This window comes from Triplophysa dalaica, chromosome 17 (assembly GCF_015846415.1).
Source record: "Triplophysa dalaica isolate WHDGS20190420 chromosome 17, ASM1584641v1, whole genome shotgun sequence".
Classification (NCBI taxonomy): domain Eukaryota; kingdom Metazoa; phylum Chordata; class Actinopteri; order Cypriniformes; family Nemacheilidae; genus Triplophysa; species Triplophysa dalaica.
This window is the reverse complement of record NC_079558.1, coordinates 15,306,311-15,331,671: the sequence shown is the minus strand read 5'-3', so window position 1 is coordinate 15,331,671 and position 25,361 is coordinate 15,306,311. Positions and strand designations below refer to the sequence as shown.

The 25,361-nt window shown below is 38.8% G+C and overlaps 1 protein-coding gene across 4 annotated transcripts in view; it reads right to left on the bottom strand.

Moving 5' to 3' along the window:
- The window catches only part of wnk4a (WNK lysine deficient protein kinase 4a), a 49,503-nt gene continuing 24,142 nt past the window's right edge, over positions 1–25,361 (bottom strand). For 2 of the 4 annotated variants that reach the window (XM_056770730.1, XM_056770732.1), the window contains 14 exons: positions 21,842–22,214; positions 19,949–20,115; positions 19,685–19,749; positions 18,083–18,218; positions 17,604–17,720; positions 14,830–15,003; positions 12,350–12,395; positions 12,147–12,257; positions 8,388–9,247; positions 7,726–7,816; positions 4,772–5,348; positions 4,274–4,479; positions 2,915–3,018; positions 1–2,471 (listed from right to left, as the gene is read on the bottom strand). In XM_056770730.1, coding sequence (XP_056626708.1) covers positions 2,469–2,471; positions 2,915–3,018; positions 4,274–4,479; positions 4,772–5,348; positions 7,726–7,816; positions 8,388–9,247; positions 12,147–12,257; positions 12,350–12,395; positions 14,830–15,003; positions 17,604–17,720; positions 18,083–18,218; positions 19,685–19,749; positions 19,949–20,115; positions 21,842–22,214 — 3,030 coding nt within the window. In that variant the 3' untranslated portion in view covers positions 1–2,468. Of the gene's footprint in view, positions 2,472–2,914; positions 3,019–4,273; positions 4,480–4,771; positions 5,349–5,443; positions 5,971–7,725; positions 7,817–8,387; positions 9,248–12,146; positions 12,258–12,349; positions 12,396–14,829; positions 15,004–17,603; positions 17,721–18,082; positions 18,219–19,684; positions 19,750–19,948; positions 20,116–21,841; positions 22,215–25,361 lie in introns of those variants that run through there. The other 2 variants (XM_056770731.1, XR_008909363.1) reach the window with 2 other exon arrangements.

Below are 25,361 nucleotides of genomic sequence, written 5' to 3'. Positions count from 1 at the left end.
TGGTTTTATTTAAATTTATTGAATTTAATGTACAAACATGGTTTAGAATATTATACATGATCTGAAAAAGAAAGCACAATGGGTTGCATTGCAGAAAGAAGCAATCAGGTCAGTATAACGCAATAAAGTCACTCGCCTCAATCTGAAACATGTTAACTGTGTTTTTGTTTGCAATACTTTTTCCAGCAGTGTGGTCTGTGTACATATAATTCATACATTTTCACAGTTATGAATATGTTGTTTTGTTTTTACAAAACCTGTCAGCATATGTACATGTGAAACTACACTTCACCGTGTTCAATTCTTCATAGAAAGGTGTTATGCATGACAAACACGTAAATCTACTAAGCCTGTTTTATGCAACGTAGTTTTAATACCATCTGTTTTAGATTTTCACACTCAGAATTCCTCTTGAATATTATTGAAGTAGGGAACTCTGCTAAGTTAATTAAAAACGAAATGTTCTCTAAGTCTACCTTGTATATTGGGTTTTATAGATCACTGACAATACAAAAAAATATTTTCATAAACTGCCCTTAGTAAACATTAGATGTTAATGATTTTGTACTGTTCTTATTTTGACAGGCCATCACAATGAAACTTGAAACCATATGGATATGCAAAGTGCAGTGTGCATATTTATATATGTATACCTGTATATTTTTTATTCAATATTTTTGAATATTTTACATTGAAAATGTTTTTTGCTTTTTATTTTGGTGCATTAAGAAATTAATACATTACACAATTAAATTAATACATTAATCTATGGTCTAAAGTCAAAATAATACAAGACACCAAAAATATATATGAAGAGTTTGGTTCCAAAATAAGATAACTCCGTTTAAGATTTTTAAAAAAAATCATGTTTTTTATTGTACATTCCAATTAATATCAATCAAACTGCAGTTGGTTTGTTTTGATTTAAGCCAAAATCACTCAATACAATAACTAAACATGAAAACAGAATAAAAAACATTTTTTTTGAAAATGTTTTCTCATTTTGCAACCAAACTCTTCATATGTAATGTATAGATGTAGGGATAAGCTTTGTTTTTAAACAATCGAGCCGCTTCAAGGTTAAGTAGCAAACTACATCTATGGGAATAGAAATCTCAAACAAATAATATTCAGTGGTGCCCAAAAGTATTAGGACACTTATGTCAAACATTTTCAATGAGTTTTCATTAGCTACAAAATATAACATTTTACAATTACACTATACAACGGATCCAAAGGTTTTTTAAATATTTGTGGGTCTATAAAGTCAATAAGGACTTTGTGTATTCTTTTTAAACAGTTTATTGTTCAGGAACAGGAGCCATTTCTGTGTGGAGTTTGCGTGTTCTTTCTATGTCCGTGTGGGTTTTTAGGGTAAATGCTTGATATTTGAGTATAATGTAAAATTATTCTTACATTTTTAAGTGTGATTTTAGCATCCAAATACGGTTTGGGACACCCTCGAAATACATACATCACATTAAATTCACATTAAAATTGTCATAAAAGGATCTTGACAGCCTTTGATAAAAAAATTAAATAAACAACAAATAATAAAAGTAAAACTGAAATATCGAACAGTTTACGGATCAGATGAATGCATGGTTGTGGGTTCGATCCCAGGGGATTGCAAATACCTATGTAAAATGTATAGAGTAAAGCAATGTAAGTCGCTTTCGATAAAAGCGTCTGCCAAATGCCTAAATGTAAATGAACCAAGTTTATAGTGATTACTGTGATTATTTTGTTCCAAATCAAGCGCAGGCAGTAGAATAGAAACAGCAGGACTGATCCAACAGTGGATTGTGGATACATGCGCGTTCAGGGCTCACTGGGTGCATGTCCAGGGAGTTTCTTTAGAAAGTGCAAGAGATAATAAGAAATTATATTCAGTGCTGAGCCATAAATGAGCATTCAGAGATATCACACAGAGACCTCATGCCATGTCACATTACATCACTGAATTTGCCATGGTAACAACACCACGTAACAGCAGAGACTCCCCAATCATTTGGCTATTCACAGAATGAAGCAAAATAAGGCATTTGTACTATCATCAGTATGACGAAAACCTTGTCAGAAGGTTAAAATCACACAGCAATGTAGGTTTAAGAACCTGTGCATCATATATTACAAGCTGTATAATCATTTCTGCTCTTTATCCTGTTATCTAATATCAGTATATGATATAGCTTTTCTTTGCAGTGCTAACTGTATTGTATTTGATGAGAGGCTTGTTGAGACTAACACAGTCGCTCAGTCGCTCAAGCATGTGCTCAGTCCAAGCCAATGTGGCATGACCCTGTGACCAGATCACCGGGCACCACTTCCAGGACTTGTATCAGCTAAGAAAGTCTGCGGCTGGTTGTCCAAAGATTGTTCTGCTTCAGTCTAGCAGGTGTGGCAGGGTTGATCACAAATGAAGGAGGTAGTCTAACGTAGTTCCACCAATGAAAGAGGCTAAAGATTTACTAAAAAGAGCAAAAGAGATAACGGAAAACGTTTTTAAGATCTGAATATAACAATTTGATACATCTAAGAGCTGAATAAGAAATCGAATGCAAATGTTTATCATAAAAGCATTTAAACGCCCCTTGGATTATTTGGGGGTTTGGGGATCATATTGATGTATAGGAACTTAAAGAAACTTTGTATGCTCTTTAGCATACAGTCTATCTGCATCTTATTCACAGATGGTACAGAACCATCTGCTATCAAACATATCCAGGCGCTTTATGAGCCGTTATAGTTCTGTGCCTATTTAAACACAAACTTTCTCATTACAGAAAGCACATTTTATTCACTGTTTTGAAGAAATGCGATGCAAAATTGTTTAACGAAAATACAAAATACTGAGCAACTAAGCAAACAGGATAAGTGTGTACTCATTTTAATGCATGTCAGGAATACATACCATTCTAGTAAAATCAGGAGCAAACGTCACTCCTTTAGTAGGCCGTGAACCCTCCTCGGAACTACTGCTACTGTTGCCGCTCAGGGAATTTTTCCTCATGATCCCTAAAGACCCACAACACAGAAAAGCATTCCGCATCTCATTGTTCTGCATTATTTAAAAAGCCGTAATCATCAATAAAATTAAAATAACACATATAGCCCAAACCACAACCAACTGAGGCTCTGTTCTAAACCAAGTCAACTGACTGCACAGGCAGGGTTGTAAAAGCATCATAGGCCTGCCATACTGCCGATGCTAAGGATGTTCTAAAAGGTCACTCGCAAAGTATTGATAAAACAAGGTATGAATGGTTATTTTTATGGATAGCAGTACAAAGTGAGGCCACTCAATACATTTTGAAACATCTTATTTTTTGTCCTCTGATTAAAGGAGCGATGAATTAGGACATACATTTTCACATGTGCTTTTGTTATATAATAGGGAATCGTATTCAAGCAAACATCCTGTAAGAGTCAGAACTAATAACGCCCTTGTTACTGAGATTACATCTGTTATTGACACCAGGCCAAGCGCACACCATGTCCTGGAATGCAACCATCTATGACATCATTGATACGTTGAACACCGCCTCCACAGGAGAATATCAACGACTACTTGTTAGAGATCACTTGATTTGCCCTGAGCACTATTCGCTTGGGATAAGTGGGGACCTCTTGTCATTTGTTACACCTGCAGAGGTTGTCTGTGATCTTAATCCGTTGGAATCGGCCATGTCTGTAATTTGTAAAGTACAAATTCCCTCACAGATGATTTACCATGTTTTGATGAACATAATCGGCATCTCTATGATTTGGCTGGCTTATATTTTTTTTTTCAAGGTTTTATTCACCGTTTGCGAGTAATGGAGGCTGTTTTGAAGTGTTTTGGTATTATTTCGGGTGCTGGGTGATATCTATAAGTTACCGGGAGTCTCCCGTTTGTTTATCAATCATGTAACATCGAGATTCGCGATCGTGGTGATCTTATGTCCGGTTCACAATCACGGGGCTCAAATGCTGACAGAAGGCTCCAATTAAGTTTACTATGCAAACTGCAATCCAATCATAGCAGTGGGCGTTTACTCCAAGTCTTTATGGCAGAACGCCCATTCAAACCAATCGATTGTCGAGCCGGCCTCAAAACACTGGTAGAAAATAGCCTAAACCTTATTGATTTTAATGTTTTTGAATGTTAAAACCACGCAAACGTCATAAGTAGACCTGATACAACAGTTTAAAACAATAAACAAGCAAAGTTCATGATACCTTTAAGGTTGAAAAAGGGATTCGCTAATTATCTCAAAAATTAGGGTTTAACCTGTCAAAGGGAGAATATCCAGTCTCTGAAGGCTGTTGCGACGAGATGAAGGGAAATTTCCTCCTTTAGACAGTCGGCGCTGGCGGCTGGAGAGTATAGCAGCTGGGGATACGATGCAGGGGGGAGGAACCTTCCCCATCTTGGAATAAAGTTCCTCTAGCTCTCGCTTCTGCACCGCCTGAAGACTCTGAACCTCACACATATGCCTGAGAGACAAAGGAAGGATTTTTGTAAGATACCAGTATAAGCATAAATTACGGCTGAGATATGTTCATGTTTATCTTGAACCAACAATACTTGTTTTTAAAACCCTGTGCAGATAAAGACTGAAATGTAAATGTATGTACGTTAAATGTAAGCCTGGTAAAACAAAGAGTATTTGAAGTATCAGAATACTTCTGTGTATAATGAATAATACATTCATGAGTTTTCACTATTTAATGGCACCAACTTTCCCCACCACGCGCAAAAACAAGAAGGTGACCGTGAGTCACTTACTTCTCCCTAAGATCATGTAGCTCCCCCCACATCTCATCATCCTCACTCTCTGATTCGTCACTGCTCAGGTAGGAGGAGCTCCGTGTGTAACTCATCCAGAGGTTGTTGAGAGGACTGTGATACGGAGGGCTGCCTGTGTTGCCATCCCATGCCCTTCCATTTGGGTCCAAGGCCACGGAAAAACCACTGTCCAGCGATGTCCCCAAAAGACCTGTCCCACAATCCACTCTGCGAACCTTCTTCCTTCTGTGTTTCTTATCTAAAGGGATTTCATCATTGTCTTTTTCCTTTTGCTCCTGATTAACCTGTCCATCCTGATCCGATTTTCGATTGCTCTGCATCTCAGGCTGTTTAACAGAACTTGATGAATTACGTGAAGTTTCACTGGAGGTAGAGACGTTCTCGTTGTTTTCTCCTGGAGGATTTTGCTCATGAGCTACAAAAGAGGACGAAGGCTGGTCCAGAGACCTGATGAGGGTTGGTGGTGGTTTTCCACTGTTTGTGTGTGTGGCTGGGGTAGGAATTGCTTTACTGGGGGACACTTGAAAACGGCCCACAGTCACAGTAGACTTTGTTTCTGTAAGAAACGGAGGCATATAAAAATATGAGTTAAAGGAAGAGTTAAAGTATAATAAGAATAATTCGCTCTTCTGGGTACTCAAAGTGCGTTACATGGAAGGGAGGAATCTCCTCAACCACCACCAATGTGCAGCATCCACCTGGATGATGCGATGGCAGCCATATTGCGCCAGAACGCCCACCACACACCAGCTTATTGGTGGAGAGGAGAGAGAATTACGAAGCCATCTAGTACATACGGGGATGATGATGTATAGAGGCGAATTTGGTCTGGATGATGGGGTTAGACCCCTACTCTAATTCGAAGGGATTGGGTTTTTAATGACCAAAGAGAGTCAGGACCTCGGTTTAACGTCACATCCGAAGCCAGGATGGTGCTTTTTTACAGTATAGTGTCCCTGTCACCATACTTTATATTAGGATCCACACAGACCCCAGAGTGAGCGCCCCCTGCTGGCCTCCCAAACACCTCTTTGGTGTCTCAGAAACCTCTTTGGTGTATAACATCCAGGTTCTGACCAGGCTCAACCCTGCTTAGCTCCACAGGATGACGTACGTGAATCAGGAAGTCCTCATGATAAGTTTTCCTAAAATTGTTCAACCATATGATGATATTTATCCTGTGAAACATTGAGAGTATGTTTAAATAATCTTCCTACAGCTTTTGTTGGAAAAATAAATATAACAGTAACTTCTTAGTTATTTGTCATCTGTTCCAAGGCCATGACTTTTCATACTTGGCTGTGTTTGGAATGTACTATTTTGACAATATACCTGCATTCAAAGCTCAGAGTTTGTTAAGAGCTCGCGCTGCAATTTCAAAATGAACTTTTTTATATTCATATCAGTCAAAAAGTTTTGCATACTTTTTCACCAGTCTACCTTATAAGAAATGTACGATATAAAACTCTTAATAAATAAAAAGTGTGTGAGAAATGCAGGTCAGCAAAAATGACTTATTTAATGATGAATTATTCATAAAATATGAGTTGAAAGATTCTTCTTAAATCAAGAGAACTATTTTATACACACTGAAATAATATCCCACGATCAAATGGCTCTATTTTGTATTCATCATAAAATCAGGAAGTATTAATTTCACTACAGAGCCCATATATATTTATATAAAAATACAAGAAATTCCCACTTTCATTTGCAGAATCTGAATGTTAACAATTTATGCTTTAACTTCTTGAAGGACTGGAGGATTCTCTCATTTAATTACTTCTAGACAACATCACTGCACGATCTTGCATGAAACTTTAATAGTACAGAGTATTGTAGCTCCATACTGCAGTTTTTAATAACGTCATTTGTTTTCTGTCTATTTGCTAAAACATTCATCTGATATAAATACAATTGCAAGAAACTATTTCATAATAGTTTAAAAGCCTCACTGTTTGGGTTATAGTTAGAAACTGAAGCTTTAAAAATACCAAACCCTTTTAAATGTTCAAAACTGTGATGACTGTGGGCTGGTACTATCAGGGTCCTGTCCTTCCAGTCCTGAGTATTCGGGCCTTGGGGACAGAGCCGTGACAATATCATGTCTTGTGTGTGTGTTTCTTCTTGTGTGGAGACACGTGGCGGTTTGTTTTGACATTTTGCCGCGTGTCTTCCGTGTAGCTCTGCCCCCTCGTCTCTCTGTCTAGCGTCCCATTAGTGTTTCATCTCCCTCACCTGTCTATGCCTCTTCCCGCTAGTCGCACTCATTGTTAAGTCTGTTCACCTGCCCGTCCCGATCCCTTTGTCATCGCTCCTCATTAGTTTCCCCTTGTATAATGTCCCTGATTCCCTCGCTGTTTGTCGGTTCATTGTACTTACTAGTTACTCCGTGTTAATACTTCGTGTTCGTTATTACATGTTGCTACTTCGTGTCTGGATTACCTTGTTCCTGCTTCCCTTGTGTTTGGATTTATTATTTAGATTATCCTGAACTTTGTTTTGCCCCCTCGTGGGAAGTTTTCTGTTTGTCAGTATTGTTTAGTTTCTTGTTTGCCCCATTGTGTGTTTATTATTTTGTGCCTTAATAAATATTGTTTAACCCCTTCACTTCTGCCTGCGTCTGGGTTCTGTCCGACCGGACGTGACAGGTACATTATTAAAAGTAGCAAATGGAGGCCCTCAAGCACTGCCGACGTTACCCTGGTTTCAGGAATAAGTAAAGAGTAGCCACTTAGAACATTAGAACCAATTTGGTCACGCTAAGACCTCCACAGGCAAACTGAATGGGTTATACTGTCCACAGACCTTTCTGTGAGTGCGAGACCTATTACATTATAAAACCACATTGTGCAATGACGAAAACCCAAAGGTAATAATTGTTGGGTTGCATAAGTGTTTACGTGCTTGTGTTTATTGATCAAATTTCTTACCAGATGATGATGAGATTTCTTGGCATTGAGGCCCTCTGGTACTCTCGGGTGTTGCAGGGGGGGACAGTGATCTAGGACTGGATGACGATACCTAAGAGAGAGTACGGAAAAAGACTATTCAATTCAGGCAAAATGTCACATCTGTGTTTCATAACGGAAGTTAATAACATTTTGAACATAACTTGCGTAAGGCAAAGAACAATGATTTAAGGATTAAATGAGTAATGTGGAGATTGTAGCAGCATCTAGCGGTGAGGTTATGTATTGCAACCCTTTCGAAGCACTACAGCGACAAAGATGTTGCTGCGCTTTCGTTTCTTTGCCGAAGGAGATGTAGCATTTACGAAAGGTGCTATATAGAAACAACATGGAAAATTCCATGCAGATAGAGATAGCTCATTCTAAGGTAATAAAAACATAACACTTCATTACGTAAGGTCTTTATACACCCTCTGACGACAAAGTTCTGTATATTTTTTGCATTTCTGTCAGTAGATTCTCCTAAATTTTACACACTGGACCTTTAAGATATCCTTAACTAGAACTATATTAGCGGCTACACCAACACATTATAATCTGATTATCACCACACTGTAGTGTTACATTTTTAATTAGTGGACCCCGTCTATGTATATCATTTATCATTCAAAATAATGCATTACTTTGCTCACTAGGCTGGTTTGTGGCGAAGACGACAGGCCAGATGAAGAGCCGGGGCTGGTCCGCTGGTCTAGCGAGTGCCTTGGGAAAGCTGGTCTGTATCCACAAGCCAGAGAATATTCCTTTGAGGATTCCTGTATATACTGTGAGCTTCCCAGCATTCCCTGCTGGGAAACAGTAAAGGCTGTCTGATGGGCAGAAATGGGAACGCCGCTGGTCGAAGTAGACGTTGGAGTAACTTGAGGAGGAGGTGAGAATCCAGTGTCCTGATTCTGAAGTTGGGAATTGATGGTCTGGTAATACTCAGTCATCGCTGTGTTGTACGCCTCATCTCCTGGTACAGGTGGGGCATACTGAGACGCATACATTGTTGGATAACCAGGTTGGGGTGTCAGCTGAGGTTGGTAGCCTGGAAGGGGAGGTATGCTCTGTACCATAGATGGCATGGCCTGTGCCAGGCTCGGGGAGGGCATAAACGAATGTGCCATGCTCATGGCCATTGAAAGCACATTAGCCAGGGAAAACAGGGGTTGAGTGTGGGGTGGCCACAATGGAGGCGTGTGAGCAGGCGTCGGAGAGGGGGACAACAGGGGACTTGAGATGTCTGAACTGAGGGGACTGGGAGAGCCTATAGTAGATGCTGGAGCGGAGAGGGAGTATGTGGGGTTACTGTGTACACGGGACAGAGGTGCATGGGTGGGTTTGGGGGAGCCTGGGTGAGGTGGGTACGGGAAGTTAAAATGTGAGACGTTGTTCATATACGACGGCCTGTATTGCTGCATGTGAGGTAGTTTGGAATGAGGCATTCTGGGATCAGGACTGTAGGCTAAAGCTGATGGAAAACGATGTGGATGAGGAGAACCTGGAAAAAATATACCGTTGTGATTCAAGTGACATGTTCAAACTACATTAAATGAAATTATTGTAAAATACTGCAATAATTCAATTTTGATTTTGGTTTTGCCAGTTTATGTTAATCTTGCCGAGACACGCTGACTTAGTTTACTCAACTACAAGACAACCCAGAAACAACATAAGCTACTGTTGTGGGACCTGTTTCATTGCAAGACATCAATGATACTGTTTTACTTTGCATAGTAAGCATGATTACAATAACCATGTAAATATTTATATGAATGGCAATAAAAAGCTGTATTACAAGTTCACCCTGTTACTTAAGTCTTTTGTGCAAGCCTAACTAAACTGGATAAGGTTCACTGTCATCCTTTTGTTCTACTGTATTTCACACGCCTAAAGGATTTTCTCATACTCTTTCTTTTTGTAACTCTACTTGCTAAAGCACACAAAGAGAGCTCTGTGCAATAAAATCTCTATGGCAATGAAGATTTGTCAAACACTGTTTCTGACTGCACATGTTCTTAATGACGTCTGTTATGTTCAATGATGTACAGGAAACCCCAGCAGGCCCAATAGTAAGGGATGCCCTCCTCCCTTGGCTTTATGAGCCAATTATGTTCAAATTGTCTGAATCGTTTTAGCCTGCATGGCCTTTATAAAAAATTGCTAAATTAAAAGTTGACGGCTGATACAAATGTAACCCTGATACAAACATTGTTCAAAAGACCCCTCCAATAGCAGTGGGGCCAACAGACCAGCCCCAATGAATGATCCTAATTTTCCCATTGATGAAGAGAGTAAGCCAAAGTCCCTCTGACATTTATTGAAAATATGAACCACATGGCCATTTCACAGCTTACATTGTAAAGCACACGTTTGGCAGGCACTTTCAGAAGTTTCCAGTAAGTTTGTAGACTAATCTAGTGGAATATATGTAATTGCAGTGAACATAGTAAGTGTAGTTCATTGGTTATCTCGGGATGTGCAGAAACCACGATTTAAAAAAATATATTAAAAAGTCAGACGTGTTGCACTAGGACAATGAGTCATAGAAGAAGAAAGCCAGAAGGATACAGTACAAAATGTTCTGTAGGAGGGACAGAAAAGCGGTGGAGAGAGATAATGGGAGGGGATACAGCTACGCTGCATTTGAGCAGTTGGGGGCCTGGCAGGATTTGCGAGTCTTGGTTTTTAATTTACGCCAAAAGCTCCAGGTTACTGCTAAAATGGAGTTGAAGGGCAGAGTACAGAGCAGCTTTCAAACAGATGCTGAGATCAGAGTATGTCAATAATCATTATCACATACAAATGTTCTGCTAGTTGATTTCGTCTCGATGTAGTCTACATTTGTATTTTCACTCATTCAAAGTTACAAGTAACGGTCAACTGTCTTATTCAGTCTCGAACACTTTCATTTAAACAGGCAAAAGTTCATTTTTAATGACATGTTTGCACGATCATTATCGATGTTCACATTACATTTATAAAACATTATAAGCAATTAAGGTAATGCTGCCTTTAAATTTCAGCTAATGTAAACAGAATACTGCGATAAGTAGGACAACCACATTTTGATGCAAACAGATAATGCACACAGCCATTAATTCCATTAGCACAACTTGTTCCCATTAATCACACTTGTGAATTCAAGAGAATTTAGACAATGTAAATGCAGTGGTATTGCTATAACTTCATTATGCCGTGTTCACACTTGACTTCTTTTTTAACAAGAAAAAGTTGACAAAGGAAAGACGCTGGCCGCATCTGGTTACAAATAGCAGCCGAACGCCATAATTTCAGAGGCAGCGTCAGTGCTCAAAGCAGCCCAGAGAAACAGACATGCAAGGATAAGAAGTCTAATTGAATTACAAACAGAGAGCGTCTTTGCAATAACTTATCACATATTTTAAAACTACAATACCAATTTCTTGCTAGAAAGGCAATCAGATGTTGTTGAAAGTGAAAATTAAACTTACATTTATACAAAACTATGCTTCAACGGGCGTTTCGGTCACCATTTTATATTTTCGAGCTTGAGCCATCTCGATCAATCAAGTTCCTCGCATGTTGTACTGGAAATGACAGGTCTCTGTCGTTGGTTAGCTGTGAAAAAGGAGCTTGACGTAGGTAGTTTTTTCAGAATAGTTTTTTTTCAACCTCAAAAGATGCGCAGAACTGCAGAAAAAGACGCCGGCACTGGCATTTAAAAAAGCGCTCAGGACGTTTTTTGAAAACCCGCTTTACTCCGTAGGATTATGATTTAAAACATAGGCTAGCCACTCCGAAAAACAAGTCAAGTCTGAACACTGCCTTATGTGTGATCTCGTAAAAATTCTACTGCTACATTTAAACACTGTTACTACAACCAGTATCAATACTGCTACCCTCCTCCAATCCCAGATCCACCTGTCGTCATCTGTTTAGGGGATGCTGTGAAAGTTTTTTTGCCACAGCATTCTCAGTGCAGCATGTGTGCTTTAGCAATAGTCTTTATATTTGCTTTGCAACAACAGCAGCATTAGCAGATCTAGTGATGTCTAGACGAAACACATTTTCTTGTCATATTCATTAGTATGCTAAAACATATCCTATAAATTGTCATGACTGAAATGACAGAAACATTTTCTTTTAAGGCAACCTCTGGTCAAACGCACGAAGACAGCATTCACTTATCATAAACAAGCTGCCTTCCAGTAGAGTAATTACCCAAAATGCCCTGGTGCCAGGTAAACACAAACCACATCTTTGAGCTTCCCCGAGTGTTCAAGGCACCGGCTACCGCCTAATGACATTTTAAAAGTGGCCAACTATCATTTCCACTCAGACGATTAAAGCATGATCTACGTATGTAGGAATAGGAAATAGCAGTAGGTTTCTTGCTTTGGATAGAAGTGGTCACTCACCTGGAGCATTATGGAAAGACTGTGAACGCAAGAGTGGGCGTGGGGGTGAGGTAATGTCTCCACTGACTCCCGGAGGAGAGGCACGTGCCCCAGCACTCAGAACAAACTCGGCTAAAAATCCCATAAACACAAGTGTGAAAAAAGACTTGGTTTTAAAGAGCTTAAATCAGTCCACATCATCAATACTCAACAGTAATGTTTACCTGGTGAGGAAGACGAGTGGGTTCGTTCCAGACTGTGGAGGTTTGGCTGAAAGAAAAAAAAATGTATATATTCTGAAATATTTACAATACATGTTCCATGGCTGTTAATTACAGTCTTGCATTTATGTTCCATCAACTTTATTTAAAAAAATTTTTGGTGGGGATGTCATCTACCCCAATTTATCTTACATCTAAAAATCTTCCTAAAGAGGAATGTTTCAATGTTTCAATTGATGAGTGCATTTACATTTAGACACAATGAGTGGTGATTCGGTTAGCAAGTGACGGATAAATTTGGATTCAAATATCACAGTGTTGAATTTAACTGGATGCACAGCCAACAAATGATGGTAAACAGTTTTCATCCATCATCACGTTTTCGCTTCTTTGACGAAGGATATAACGTATTTACGAAACACGCTCTGTAGATCGGTTTGTCCGTTTAGGGCTGTTGTAGAAATAACATGGCTTCATCATGCAAGGTTTTTACACATCAGAAGACATAGTTATGTATATTATATTGCATTTCTGTCAATAAATACTCTGAAAAATTACACACAGCACCTTTAAGTAAAACAAATCGTAATGCTAATAAAATATTTGAGCTTAATTAAAAATTCACGCTAAAACCTATGCTTGTTGTGACACCTACAGCCCAACATGGCACTACCATTCCCTAAAAACAGTCCCATCCAAGTTCTGATATTACTTAATGTACAAATCATAGCAACTATAAAACCATTAATACTGTCATTTGAAAAATGCCAGCACTCTAGTCATTTAAGCCAATCTCCATCATATTCAAAAACACATTTCTTAAATACTTCTTAATGCACCCTGAAGGCTTCGAAACCAGCAGAGGAAGATAGTGACAGTGTTGAGAGAGATTTTTAATTTATTGCTGTAATATTGTTTAATAACAGAGCTCTTAATTAGAGTTAAGAACATTGGCAGTTCAACAGCTGAAACTCTATTAACTCATTTCCAGCTTGCTTCAATTCAGCCGGACACACAAAGGAGCAGTCTTTGTTAGTGCTGCACTGTTTACACCACAATTACGTCTCTATGGCTCCGTAGAAGTACAAAACACCTCATACACACACAAACACCGTTTCTTCTTCATAGACTCCCTCCAAAACACCACAGCTGCACAGTTTACTGGAAAACCTGCTTTGGATAAGCGGTCACATTCTGTCATACGCTAAGCTTTTTAGACTCTTGCTTTGTGCTTGTTGAGTGAACAACACTGGAGGGGACGCCAGAGACAAGCTAATAATGATCGAGGAGACGCAGAAACCGCCACAGTGAAAGGGGTCTGGGATGCGGATCGTCTTGCCCATCTGGTTTTAATCAGGAACTGGTTAAGGTCCAACAGAGCTCTCTAAGGCACTCTCCTGGTATTATGCAACCCCCAGGGTTCCAAGTATAATTGTGCGGGTGTGTGCGCCTCCATTACGTTGTTACAGATCTGATACAATCGGATAAAACAGTCCATTGTTTAGCTTCTCTATACTAATTAAGAGATATCTTGAGATTAGCGAACTGGCAAGCTAGAGTAAAGGAGACTGGATAACTGCAGAATTAGTGAGACAGCTAAAAGTACCACGGTAGTTTATGTTACTCATTCCTCTACCACATATATGTCCTCATATAGAAATAGTACAACTAATCTGTACCACAGTATACTAAAACGGGACAATTCCATTCCAAATCCAAACAGTAAAGGCAACTTAACATTGACTGTGGTATTATAGGGTAACTTTGTACATTGTCCATTCAACACTTGATCGGAGCTGCGTCCCAAATGACATACATTTACATCTATCTATTTGGCAGCCGCTTTCCCCCCCGCTGCGTAAGCGAGTGCATGAAGTGTCCACACTTCATATTTTTGGTTGAAAAGGTAATCATCCGGGTACTTAAAGTGCACTTCTTTTTTGAGAATTTTCAATGTGAACGCACTATTTATACTACAAGTGGAGTGAGCCGTTGGTTGCAATATGCAACCTCACCGCTAGATGGCGCTAAATTTTATTCACTGGACCTTTACGATATGTAGAGTAGAGTGGCTGTTGCAATTTGTTTACTATATGACTTTACATACAAGGTTCAATTAAACCTTGAATGTTGTCAACTTTTTGAATGTACAAAAAAGTAGCAAAACATTGTTGTTTTGAAAATAAATCTTGTTAAATAAAATTTCTGATATAATCATGAAATATCATGATATAATCATGATTGTGAACCAGAATCGGGCATCGTAATAAACTGCGCACCAAATGTAGTGTTTCACCTCTAGGGGTGGTTTCCCATACAGGACTTAAGACTACTCCTAGACTAAAATAAAGTGCCATTGGTTTTTGTAAGGCATGTTAGTAAAAACTACTTAATAGGCCTAGTTCTGGCTTAATCTGGGCCCTGTTCGAAAAACCGGCCCCCAGTGTATATACGTGCATTAACTTTAGTACATGATGACTTACCTGGGAATTAGAAAGAGAGTTGATGGTATTAAGATGAGATGGACGGATGACTCCAAAGCTCTCATGTTGGCCTGAGGAATCTTTCCTCAACAGAGACTCTGCCCGTTTAATGATGTCACGGATGCGGTAAATAAAGCCCTCCTTCTCTGAGGGCAAGATGAACTCATTATGCACCTTGGGACGAAAAAAAGGTAATTGTGAAAAATACAAAAAAGAAAATAGGATATAAATGGTAATACAACGGTAAAAAGATTTGCGTGTGCAGGATAAAATTTGTGAAAGTGAACATGACATTGGAAGCATAAAATAAACTGCATTCGCAAAAAAGTTTTGTAAAGGTGTAAACTATGTTGCAAGCGAAAGAAAACAAGTTTTGCAACAAAGTAGCGTTTTTCTTAAGTGTTATTCATGTGCTGTGAAACTGGAACTTCATATTAACACCAAATAAATATGATCTTTTTTCTTCTGACCTCAGTTTTTCCACGGTTACACTTTTGACATTTTTTTTGCGTTGAAATACAGCCAAAAGCATTGCGAGTCTGTAAACAGAGGAGGCGTGCAAAAACAACGGTGTTATGAACTGCAAAACGGATTTACCGCGCAGAACCTGTCTTTGTGTATGTAAAATAAATCTTTTGCAAATGTGTAAATGTCTTTTAAACAGTTCCCTGCAATAACCCGATGTGTACGGTTCTGTCTCGCTTGAAGCTGCTCATACAGTTTTGGCAGAATTGTCTCACTCAATTGAGTTTGTGGGGGAGTGGGAAGGCGAGGCTACCTTCTTGTGACCAATCAAATGAGGTCCCTGATGACTCATCGTTTTCTCTTATCTGATTGGTTTAATACCGTTCCAGGCAGTCATTGTTGAATAACCACTATATACTATATACATGTTTAACTAGGGATGGGCATTTTTCGATAATTTCATATTCAAATATTTGAGCTCACAAAAGAACTATATTTGAATATTCGTTTATTTAAATTAAGTTATTAATGACATCATTTGTTATGTTTTTATTTAGTCACAATTTCACATCAAGCTTGTAATTATCATTAAATATTCATAACGCATAAATAGTATATCCAGTTTAAAGGTTTTCTTTCAGGTTGAAAAGATTAGCAACGTTGGAAATAAAATAAAAAATAGAAAGAACTCCGTTTTAACCAGCACAGAGCGAAATCATACAAAAACAGAACATATAAAACGCATTGTATATTGACAATCTGTGGTTTGGTTATCTGGTGAAAGGGGTGAAGAGGACATCTCTACCACGTAGAGCACGTCGTACATGCACCAGTCAAGGGATCTCTCTGTGTCGGATGAAGAAACCTTGGTTGTGCAATACTTCTCAAACTGGATATTAAATTGAGCATGTGCACACTTGTGTACACTCTTTTCAGGCAGGTTTAATTAAGTTTGTCCACAAGCTGAGCTTTTACACACCACTAATAGCATTGGGTGTTTACGCTTCGACCAATGACACACGAGAAGCGCCTCCACGCTGCCAGGACTCTAAGACTAAACAAAGAGCCTCTGTATCTGAAAAAAGGAGCCACCACAGAAACACACGGAGTAATATACACGTAGATGCCCATACAGACAATGGGCAACAATCTACTCCTCAAAAATTGCTGTTACAACCAAACACGCACTATCATTGAAAATGACATCTGTAATTTCATGTTTTTATACTTCATGAGCTGAGAAAGGGGTTATTTTATTGTTGTTCCTAGATTGTATTTTATTCCTTTGAACTGCATTCGTGCAATATGCATAATCCCACAACGCCTTCTGAGGTAAAACAGGGAAACTTGTAAAGATGCTCCACTGCAGCCCTGCGTCTTACAATGATGGACAAACAGAACCAGATGGCTGAAACAGTGGGTGACTTGGATCATATGCAAATCGATTTATGATCAATATATATCTACAAAACTAATGTTAGTATGTGAGACCCACTAAGTTTAAAGCTACTCCAACATATTTGTACCAGAACTATTTCAAAAATAGCTGCTACTAGTACATAAAATATTGTGCTTCAAACAACGGTTTCGTTTTATTCCAAAGACATTTATTTGTATTACTGCATCTTGACTGGTTGCTTTGGACTTCTTTTTTCATGCAAAATAATATTAAAAAACTCACTTGCATACTGAAATTCATTTAAATGTTGATCTATGCCAGAGCTTAACTACAGGATGTAACTGTAAATATTAAATGGGGCAAAAACATAACAGCCTTCGTTTTCAAGATTTCAAGAAGTCAATTGAAATGATTCCCAAAATATAAAAAAGGGCGAAAAAAGTCAAATTTCAATCTACCACAGCATGTTCTGATAAATGAGTGTGATATCTGGATACGTGCCTAACTGAAGGTTTTTCTTGCACAAACTTTTCCTAAGGCACATATTACCCTGTGATAAAGAGGAAGTAGAACATTTGCTCCTTGGATTTTCATGATAAGGGCTGTAGTGGGACATTATTGTAACTCCGGTACAGCAGATAGTTTGTGCTTCAATGTCATACGTGTGTCCCTTGACTTCTGACATTCTTAACAAAACACTGAACTTCAAGATACCGTATTAGACATCATTTAACTATGTTGAGTGTTTAATGAACGGTGGTGTGTATTGCACTCATAGTGAGGGATCTTTCGTTTTTTGAGAAGGCGCAGTCAAATTTACATTGACACAATGGTGTGGTTTTGCCATAAGTTGTGTTTTTCACAAAAACACACTATAGAAATGTGTGCGTTTTGGATTTAAGGCACTTACCATAACAGCAGCAATGTCTTCAGGATTGTCACCATCAAGGTCAAATTTGAAGGTGACCATCTTGTCATTATGGGTCTGTAGTTGACACTCAACCACTCGGTCGACTTTATCAGACAGCTGTAGGGCAAAACATATCTATAGTTAAAGTGTTGAACCAGGAATTATCTGCTCATGTTCTTAGCTGATTTGTGTTTATCATTTACTGGTATGTTTACTTTTGATAGTTACTGACCAAAGGGTTGCACATGAAACAAATAACTGAAAACACATTGCATACGCCCAAACTTTACCAAAGATTACAAAGACACAAGTTCAAGACATCTTGAATTTGCATGCAATATTATTTCTGCTTCCAGCTATTGCTGTTGGCACTGTTAACGGTGTTTATGGATCTCTGTCTTTATCCAATGGCTTTCAAGAAATAAAAGAAAGAATGAAAACTAGGGTTGGATGGAATATTGGGACTGGATTCTTCTCACCCCTGTAATGCGTAGGCGGGACCGGCTCCTCCTCCTAAACAGTTTCCCCGCTGTCCGTCTGGCTGCTATCTTATCCCCTCTCTCTGATTGGCCCTCGTAACCATCACTCAAGCCTGAGGTCACGTCGGAAGCATAACTGTGAAGATTACAAACAGCATAAATGTGTGACAGATTACAGTCTTTTCTCTGTTCTCTGTTAAGCCCAAATTGCGAAAATATCTGTGTGCACATGCATGAGATGTTTGCCTCGGCAACCTAAGCCATATACAGTATACAGACGGTACCACAATCCATTGCAGTCTGATGAAACCACCAGAATCCTCTATCAAAACATCTAACAAGGCACTTAAGCCCAATTTATGGTTCTGCGTCGGACCTACGCCGTAGCCTACACAGAGCTGTAGCCTGATGTGCACCTCTCCAGAAATGTAACAACGGGTCAACTCCATGCGGATCCTACGTGGACCGCAAGCTCTGTGATTGGTCTGTTGTTGTATATTTATGCCCTGCCAAAGACTCATAACAAACTTACATACTCACTTTTTCTACAGAAAACAAGTCCAGTACACATCATCTTAACACTTGTATTTGTTTAATATCTGAACATGGTGTATGAAATGACCGTTATGTTCCCCATTAATAGCTTTTACTAGTTTAAGGTGAACAAACATTTTGTGTGTACAGTACTTTTTTATTTGTCGACCTTTGACATTGTAGCTTGTCTCAGCTCTGAAAGAAAAATGACAAGGAGCACTCTCACTGCCAAGAAATAATATTCTGGAATGCCAACCATAATGCCTAAAGAACAAAGCAGACAAGCGTAGTGTTTACATTGGGTTTATCTTTGCTGAAGTTCCAAAACACTATTTGTAGCCGTGTTTGCCTTTGGAGCTCTGTGGGGACACTGAGTCCATTGCGAGCTTGTTTCTGTGAGCTAATTGTGTCTCCCAGGTCCTATGCCATACTACACTCTGTTTTCTCCAAACACTGGGCTTCCTATGAGGACCCTCAACTTTTATAGCCGGCCTACTGCTTGGCAGGATTGTACTCTTTTGAAAGATATCTGCCCTGCTGAGGAACTTGTTCTTATGAGTGGAAAAACTAGTGTAATGATAGGCATTTGCCTGGGACAAAACCATGTGCAAAAACCATACACGTGTGGTGATTATATGGTATTCTATAGGACGTGGAGCATGTGCTCTGTTACGAAAGATGAGAGAAGAAGAAGGAAGACAGATGACAACATAAGCCCCCTAAGCCCATTGATACACACATACGTGCACACACTCCTGCTGAGAGTAAACCCATTCTTTTTATGTAACCCTTGTGGGGGAAGAACACTCAACAGTGCATCTGTTTCTAAAGCTAAACACCCACCCCCAAGTTCTCTGTGTGTGGATAACAGAGTCTCTCAGATCTCAGCAATTTGTGGCATGAATATGCAAACTAAAGAAGCCAAACGTCCCATATTACCTCATATTAGCTGTACTATGTAACTGTACAAATCTCTTTGCTGTGATCCAGTTTGCTGTGGTGTGATTTAACAATTCATGAAATCTCTTAATTAAGTTTGCAACCAAAAAATGGTACAAGACAGCATACCTGTCCACAGGTGAGGAGAAAGGGCTAAGCGGTCCGCTCTCAGTTTTGGTAGACACGGCGATACTCTGAGAGAAAAAAAAAGAATAAGGGTTGATCCACAGCTACTTGAAAAACGTATCCAACATCAGAGGGGTTGGTTTTCTTACAAAGAAACAGTTCATTACAACTTCGGGCGAACACATCCTGCAAAAGTACATTATGTAAAGTGGGTTTAATGGGTTTCCTACGATTAAGTGAGTCATTAAATTGTAATGAGAAACTCACTGAGGGGAAGCGAAGAGCTGGGATTGGTGGGGTGGGGATGGACCTGACTTCCGGGGGTGTGGCCTGTGGTGTGGAGGGGACTGGAGAGCTTACGATGTTGCCATTGGAAAGCTCTATACCATCTTGTAAACCCGAGGGGCTGAGATATCCATCAGTCTCACAGTCAGCTGGAGAACACAGAGAGACACAAATAAAGAGGGAAGTGTGTCATAATGTACCCTTGTTTTACATCAAGATATGCACAACAGTTTTGTCAAAACTACATTTATAAATAATAATAATAACATCATGAACTATTCCATTAACACAATTAAAATAGAAACACTTGATGACTGGAGGTAACATTTCATTTAATTTCCTGTACTCTTTGAAAATGTTTATAAAAAAAACTGTCAATGTTTTGAAACCTAGTAACTCAAAATCAACTATACCATCCCTGTGCTCTCCATTATCTGCCTACAAAGACGTGGACTATTAAAACCCTATAGTTCATTTGGCTATTGGGTTACTGCACCAAGTAGTTTTCACTGCTGAACTTGTGTCGTGGAGTGTAAAGCTTTTGACATCTTGACTGCTCCACTATTTCAATAACCTTCCTCTGTTTACAGACAGAGATTTAGATTCATCTGAAGACTAATCAACCTGATCTCAGAGAAATTTGTGACGTCTTTACGATGTGGCTTATATAGGATTACTAGAAAAAAAACAATACCGAAGCCCCACCCCTAACCCCGCCCCAATCCTAACGTCACTGGCTCGGAAGCAAATCATACTGAAATGTAAGAAGGAGTTCATACGAATAAACAAAAAACATAGGACTGAATCATATAGGGCCTTATGAATGTAGTTACCGAAAGAAATGTAGGTAATGCACAAAATTCTCGAAGGACATTAAGGTATCTCGGAATAACGGTTCTGGAGTTACAGGCATGCAAAATTTTAAAAAAGAACACTAAAAAAAGCATTTTCCTCATTTGTGACCCTGGACAACAAAACCAGTCTTATGTAGCACGAAAAAAATTGAGTAATCGGCAAAAATACATTTTAGAGGCAAAAATTACAGATTTTTATTTTAGCCAAATATCATTAGGATATTAAGTAAAGATCATGTTCCATGAAGATATTTTATACATTCCCCACCGTAAATGAATAAAAACTTTGTGACCGGATGGCCTGCTACAGTGCCTCAGATTAACAACTTCAAATACGATTTTCTCAATATTTAGATTTTTTGCAAGCTCAGATTCAAGCTTTGTAAACAGTTGTTGTTTCACCAGATAGTGTCCTATCCTAACAAACAAGATATCAATAGAGCGTTTATTTCTTCAATTTACAGATGATGTTAAATCTCAATTATGAAAAATTGACCCTTAAGACTGGTTTAGTCGTCCTGGGAAACATTTTTGAACTGTCACCATTAGCATAAAATGCAAAAAGGATTCCTAAAGACAACAGATTTAACTATCAGATCTATCAATATCTGTGTAAAAAATATAATGATATTGCTGGCATGTTTCTCATGGCATTTTCAACCCCTCTTATTTGGCGAAAATGGTAATGTAATTTTGAACCCCCTCTAGAAATTAGTGGATTACTTAGTACATTTTCATCCATGACCGTTCATATTTTGGCATTCATCACTTCAGATACATTGCAATTTGGTCTTGCTTTGGTAAAAGTATAAAAAAAACATTCCAAAATGTAAAATTTAGAACAAAAATTTGGTGGATTTGACAGGGAATGACCAACAGGCAAAAATATTGATACCATGCTTTATAATTACTGTCCAAAATGTAAAACAAACCAGCTCTTTTTGGGTTTTCCACATATGCTGGGCACTGCTTTCCTATAATTCTAAACATTTTAAACAAAAAATAAATATAGAGTGCCTACAGGTTGCTGACGAGCAGCTTGTATGCTGGATGTGGAAGTGCTGGTCGGCCTCTGGCTCTTCTGGCTCTGGTGGGAACGTTCCATTTAGCCCAAAATCAGATGAGCCAATAACAGGAGAGCACATGGATTCAGAGACTAGAGGAGTGGGCAGAATTTGCACAGGAGGCGGGGTCAGGGTCTCAGGCATCTGACCAATGTGTTTTGGCGATCGTGGCTCAGATTCCTCCTGAATGATTTCCTCCTTTTTCCTCTGCTGCTTCTCTTCTGCCAGCCTTCGATGTTTCTCACGCTGGCGTTTGATGGCCGTTATGCGATCTCGCATCGCCTTGGCCACCAGTTTGTAGTCCACCTCACATACAAATCCCAGAATCACCTGGAAAGCACAACTGGATATAAACTTGGTGTACGATAAACACAGTTGGGCATCTAGGATAACAAAATAATAGGCTTAACAATTTGTTGGACAAAAAAGGGAGGGCAAATACAATTTCCATATATTTTGTTATTGTTGACTTCCCAGATGAAAATATAGACTTGCATAGACTGATATTGACACTCATCTTCTGAGTTCATTGTGTCTACAAATGAAAGTGCAATTGCATCCTGCATCCATCAATTATACTCCTTATTGAATGCAAATGAATTCTGACCATCTCCGGTGGTACCAAGAAACAAATTTTGAACAAATTTTGCAATCATTTCGCATTAAATTGATGAACATGGTCCCCAATATCCTTGAGCCCAGTTCTGGAACGGTGATTTCTATTGAAAACATGTGGGCTAATGTTGTCTTGTGTTCTGTCAAGTCTCTATCAGCACATCAGTCAGATTACGTGAAAAACTACCATCAATGTGATTTGATAAATTTGTTCTTGATGAAAGCAGATGCAGTGAGTGATAGAAGAGGTATTGTGAAGATCTAATCCAAATAAAGGTCGACTTCAGACTGGTCTGTGAAGGACAGGAGAAAGTCTCTGGTTTCACAACACCGTTCTAACATGGTCATGTGACCTCCTGTTCCTCGTCTGGCCCCCCGTGCTCACATTTCCACCCTGATGATTAAGAGGTTATGCCCTTGAAACTGTTATGCAACTCTTCTGCTTTTATCACAGCAGGCTTTGTGTTTAAGTGAATGGCAATGGGCAAGTCTACATCGTAAAGAAATATACTATTGAGAGTGCAGATAAATACGCAAAAGTGTTTGGAATGTTCCGTTCTGGGCAGGTCAACAGTTCAACAGTGTCCCAACATTATTAACACAGGAGAAATGCAAAATATACACAGATTGCTGGAAATGACTATCATTGTGAAGGTCGATAGGGAACACTTTGAATGTTATAAAAGTAACAAGGTGAGGATGATACATTTTGGGGAGAGAACCTGTCAAGAATATGCCTGGGTCACATTTCATAACAAGAACAATATCACTGCTGTCCTTTTGAACCCTGTTATCTTCAATATTTCTGGATTTTTCTTTTTTTGACATAAATCCTTAGTATTAATCACCCTTTAAGTTTATCAATGGGCTTTGCAAATATTTGACCAATAAGTATTTGTAGAGTAGGAGAAGAAGCATGCGCAGACGTCACTTTCACTTGTGTGCAGGAGAGAGAGAGCATGTTTTCGCGAAGTTCAGGTGTTTGTATGTTCTATGCATTTGGGTGATGAATGTTATATAAACGGTGGATACAACGCAGGACTTGGAGATCATTTGAAACCGATATATGGAGCTGTCCCAGTGTAAAAGATGCCGGATATGAACCGCATGTGGTGAGTGAAAGTGATGTCTGTGTTTTGTTGAAAATGTACTTGAGCATACCCCTTCCCCCCGCACATGGCGTATGATTTTGGAAGTAATCGTATAGCTGTATCTATCTTTAATAAATGTGCTCAAACTAAATTCTCTTCTAAGATACGACGTATGCGATACTACTCTATAGGTACTCAAGATTAATATGAGATTGCCTTAACCAGTGCGTAGTGATTGGTTGAATACTGTAAGCATGTTATGTTAATGTAACGTCTCTTACCATATTTGGAACATCAGGTACCAAAGAAATTGTACTGACATGTACGCCCACCTTATACATTTGGGCGGTCTTAGTCAACTCATACCACAAACTGACGTAGATTTGTGGGGGTGTGGTAACACAAGGTTTTTCAGGCAGGTCTGGGTGAACATTCGCTTTAAGACAAAATGCAGCTTTTGTTCCGACACTTAAATTTTTGCAATTGAACTTGTCTAATACATCCATGGATAACAAAGCAAAGACACAGAAAAATACGTATTCGTGCCATATGACCCTTTTAAAAAGCGCTTGTCAACTTTGACAACACAGTATGCAATCATTTAAACTGTGTTTTTTCCATTTTCTGAAATACAGTAAATTTGGACATACAATGTTTCAGAAGGACAGCAGCAATATAGAATATAGAGATGGGCAAATCTTAGCAATTTTAGGACTTCAAGATTTGTTGCATGATAAGATTTTCTATGCAATTAAGAAAATCTCTTCAAGCGATAGTTCACCCTAAAATTCTAATTTGTTGTTTATTTACTCACCCTCAAGCCATACGAGATGTAGGTAACATTTTTTCTTTAAATAGTACATTAAAGCATATTTATAGGTTAAACGGCAGCCCTTTCTGCTTCATACAATGAATGTAAATGGGGTCGAGAATTCTAAAAGCACATATATCCAACACAAGCGGGATCCCCGCGGCTCCTGGTGACATACTGACATCTTGTGAAGCCAATCGATCATTATTTGCAATAAACTGAACGTCATTTATAAAATTATGAGCGGTATTGACACAAAAATTCACACTTCCTCTGTCGCATAAATGACATATATATGTAGAGGGAGGAGATCTTGTGCAAATCTCAAGAAATATGATTTATGCAAGGACGTCACCAACATCTACATCTCAATACAAAATGTCATTTACATGTCGGATGGCCTGAGGGTGAGTAAATAGCCATAAATTTGAATTCTAGGGTGAACTATCGCTTCCACATTATGTTAAGAGAACTGGGTAGTTTTTTTCTCCATTTCTGGCACCTTATGGAGTTTTTCGTACCTTATATTGTCTACTTTACATGTCTCACTAAGCATTTTAATTGAATTTGAGGAAAATTGGTGCAATGTCACAGCAGGGAAATAATGCAAGAGGGCATTTCATTCTAATGCTCCTAATAAATATAATTTCTCTTTTTTATACTCTTTGTAAAACTCTAGACCATAAAGTTGAACAGCAGGTCTGTTGAAATCAATCTAAAGCAAATTTAAGACCAATCACATATTACACCCCTGTCTCTCAGGGTGGATAGATGTACTTTGTTGATCCCCGAGGGGAAAATCTGTGCTTAGCGTTCGAAGTGACTATCAACAAGTTGCGAAATATACAGTAACCACATCCTTGGAGATTAGCTCTCGACAAGAAACACAAACTAACAGTTCATGGTAAATTGCACCCAGGGTGTGACACCATAATAACTGGAGCCTGTAAGAAGTGTGAT